Raw genomic sequence first — 3,310 nt, 5'->3', positions numbered from 1 at the left:
TTTTGTATGCATTTATGTAACAATTACTAAACATTCTCTTTTTAAATGAGATCCATACAAACATGCGTGACTTCATGGGTGACCAATAAAGTTAAAATTGATCTTTCTTACTAGAGAAACTTAAGTCTGAACTTATACTGTAGAAAATAAACTGTATATGTTGTAGCAGAATCTAAGATTAAGTTCAACCCAGATGATAATTAACTACTTTTCACTGAAGCAATCCTTGAGGGACAGGTCCATGAAGTCCCATGCTTGAACTCACAGTGTTTACCTGAAACATCAACCACACTGAAAAGTTTGTTCCCTAGTGCCAAGGCAGCACTGATTTCATGGGCTGTCCATAGGCTCATGGGTATCAAGGGCTCAGTGGGAAGTTAAAATGTCTCTGGGTCTATGCTCACTGTTTAATCTTATATGAAAACATCTCAGTCCTTTCCCTACATGAAAATTACAAAGATCAAGCCGCCAGCTCAATTCTAGAATAAAGATGTCCACTTTTAGGATTAAAAGAGATTGGTTCCTACTGACGAAGATCAGCTCTGGTGAGTGAAACTTCTCTATATTTTGTGAAACATTTTATAGCTGTGCTCCAAAATTTCTATATTTCCTTTCACATTTCGTTTGTTTTTTAAACCATGTTTTTCATGCTTTTGTACCCATTAGTCCTCCCAAATGCTTCTAGCAAATCCACAAATGACCCTCACAATGGTAAATTCAATACTTTTATTGTTATTTTAAATTTCCTTTCTTACATTAATGAATCTACTGTACATGGGGGCTTCTCTGGTGGCTCAGTGGTAAAAAAAAAAAATCTGCCTGCAATGCAGGAGGTGCAGGAGATGTGGGTTTGATCCCTGGTTTGGGAAGATCCCCTGGAGAAGGACATGGCAACCCACTCCAGTATGCTTGCCTGCAGAATCCCTTAGACAGAGGAACCTGGTGAACTGCAGTCCACAGGGTCACAAAGAGTCAGACACAACTGAAGCAACTTAGCACACACTGTACATTTTTTTTTTTAAACATCTGTCTTCCATTGGCTCTATGATGTCACTCCTTACAGGTGTTCTTCTGTAAATATTCTTTCTCAGTCTGACTCAGTCCTCTTCTCTACATCTATTTAAATTTGATGGCATCTAAAAATCTATCCTCAGACCTCATTTCCATTATTTTTTTAACTCAAAAGTATTCTTGTAAGAGCACTCTTACTGAATTGGGGGTGTTTCAAGCACTGCCATAGTCTTCTGAGTTCCAAATCCTCATATCTAACTTTATGGTTGGCACACCTCTGACTGCGATTCTCCCATCAGAACTCGTTTCTTCTCCCAGTCATCTCCCTGTCACTGTTATCTGTTTCAAAAAATAGGAAAATTTATCTTTCATCTTATCTGCTTATTATCTCTCCAGAAAGTTCTCATAACTTTTTTCAACCTATGTGAAGCTGTTGATCACATTTAGAAGTTCAATTTTTGAAAAAAAGGCTAAAGATTTTTCTGAATTAAATATTACCACATTCCCATGAAGATAAATTTGTCTTGATTTTAGTAGCTCTTTGCTGAGTACACTTAGTTACTTGACTAATAACTGTATCAATATCATACATTCTTTCCTGCTGTTCTTTGGCTTCCTAAACAGAGTCATCCTTGCTATCTTCAGAGTGACATGGCCAACCTGACCTCAGTGAGTGGATTCCTCCTCGTGGGGTTTTCTGCTGACCGTAAGCTTCAGATTTTACACGCACTGTTGTTTTTGATGACATACCTGCTGGCCTTGACAGGCAACCTCCTCATTATCACCATAACTACCTTGGACCATCGCCTCCATTCCCCCATGTATTACTTCTTGAAGCACCTCTCTTTTCTGGACCTGTGTTTCATCTCTGTCACAGTCCCCCAGGCCATCGCAAATTCACTTATGAACAATGGTTACATTTCCCTTGATCAGTGCATTCTTCAAGTTTTCTTCTTCATAGCTCTGGCCTCGTCAGAAGTGGCCATCCTCACAGTGATGTCTTATGACCGGTATGTAGCCATCTGTCAACCACTGCAATATGAGACCATTATGGACCCCTGTGCCTGTAGGCATGCAGTGATAGCTGCATGGGTTGCTGGGGGCCTCTCTGGGCTCATGCACGCAGCTGTTAACTTCTCCATACCGCTCTGTGGGGACAAAGTCATTCACCAATTCTTCTGTGATGTTCCTCAGATGCTGAAACTAGCCTGTTCTTATGAATTCATTAATGAGATTGCAGTGGCTGCATTCACAACCTCAACAGCATTTATTTGTTTGATCTCTATTGTGCTTTCCTACATTCGCATCTTCTCTGCAGTGCTGAGAATTCCATCAGCTGAGGGAAGAACCAAAGTCTTCTCTACCTGCCTACCCCACCTATTTGTAGTCACCTTCTTCCTCTCAGCTGCAGGCTTTGAGTTTCTAAGACCTCCTTCTGATTCCCAGTCAGCTATGGATCTCATGTTCTCCATCTTCTATACTGTGATACCTCCAACGCTCAATCCAGTTATCTATAGTTTACGGAATGAAGCCATGAAAGCGGCTCTGAGGAAGACACTGTCAAAAGAAGAATTCACTCAGAGAAAGATGCATTTAAAAGCCATTTTTAAACTCTAAAGTACCATACAAATAAAAGGTACTGTTACTATGTTTCAGACTGTAGGAGGAATAAATCTGATTTCTTTCCAGAACTCCCTTCTAACTTTTCCGTTCTTTATAGTCTTCTCAAAACATAATTCTTCAGAATTTAAGATGCTATGGTTCTGGGATATTGGTCTTCTTTCCACAAGTTCAATTTTTATTTTTAGGCATCTTACAGCATTTTTTCTGAAATAAAAGAGAAAAGGCAATTAGTTTGGGACTTGGTGAGCATAATTTAAGGCTGGCTTTTAGAGATACATGTGTATAGCTGAGTCCCTTCGTTGTTCACCTGAAACTATCACAACATTGTTAACAAGTAGATTCCAGACTGCTGCCAAATAAGCTGATTGCGTTCATGAGATAGTGTATCTATGGTGTATTATGTGATTTCCAACAGACCTCCAGGTTTCTTTTGTGCATTAAGTACCCATATTAATTTTCCCTTCCTTTTATGTATTATAATAGCTTTCCCCATACCTATTTATTCAGTCTCTAATAAATGTCAGGTATATTACATACATTTTCCTTTTAATTTTATCAAGCAACTGTTCTACCTATGCCCCATTCTGTCAATTAGGACACTAAATTTAGAGGAGATTAATTTCTTGAGACTTCTCAAAGAATAGCAAATATGTGATTCAAAGTAATATTTGTCTGA

At 38.8% G+C, this 3,310-nt stretch overlaps 1 protein-coding gene across 1 annotated transcript; it reads left to right on the top strand.

Annotated features, from left to right (window-relative positions):
• Positions 1-1,662: 1,662 nt before the first annotated feature.
• On the top strand, positions 1,663-2,628 carry LOC104983128 (olfactory receptor 14J1). Its single transcript, XM_010832602.1, has one exon. The coding sequence runs from the start codon at positions 1,663-1,665 to the stop codon at positions 2,626-2,628; it is 966 nt and encodes a 321-aa protein (XP_010830904.1).
• The last annotated feature ends 682 nt before the right edge of the window (positions 2,629-3,310 follow it).

The sequence above is a fragment of the Bison bison genome, unplaced genomic scaffold, assembly GCF_000754665.1.
Source record: "Bison bison bison isolate TAMUID 2011002044 unplaced genomic scaffold, Bison_UMD1.0 scf7180017861552, whole genome shotgun sequence".
Taxonomy (NCBI): Eukaryota; Metazoa; Chordata; class Mammalia; order Artiodactyla; family Bovidae; genus Bison; species Bison bison.
This window is presented reverse-complemented; position numbering and strand designations above follow the sequence as displayed.

Excerpts from the sequence above, each read along its gene's own strand:
- LOC104983128 (XM_010832602.1), top strand. The coding sequence starts at position 1,663 with ATGGCCAACCTGACCTCAGTGAGTGGATTCCTCCTCGTGGGGTTTTCT.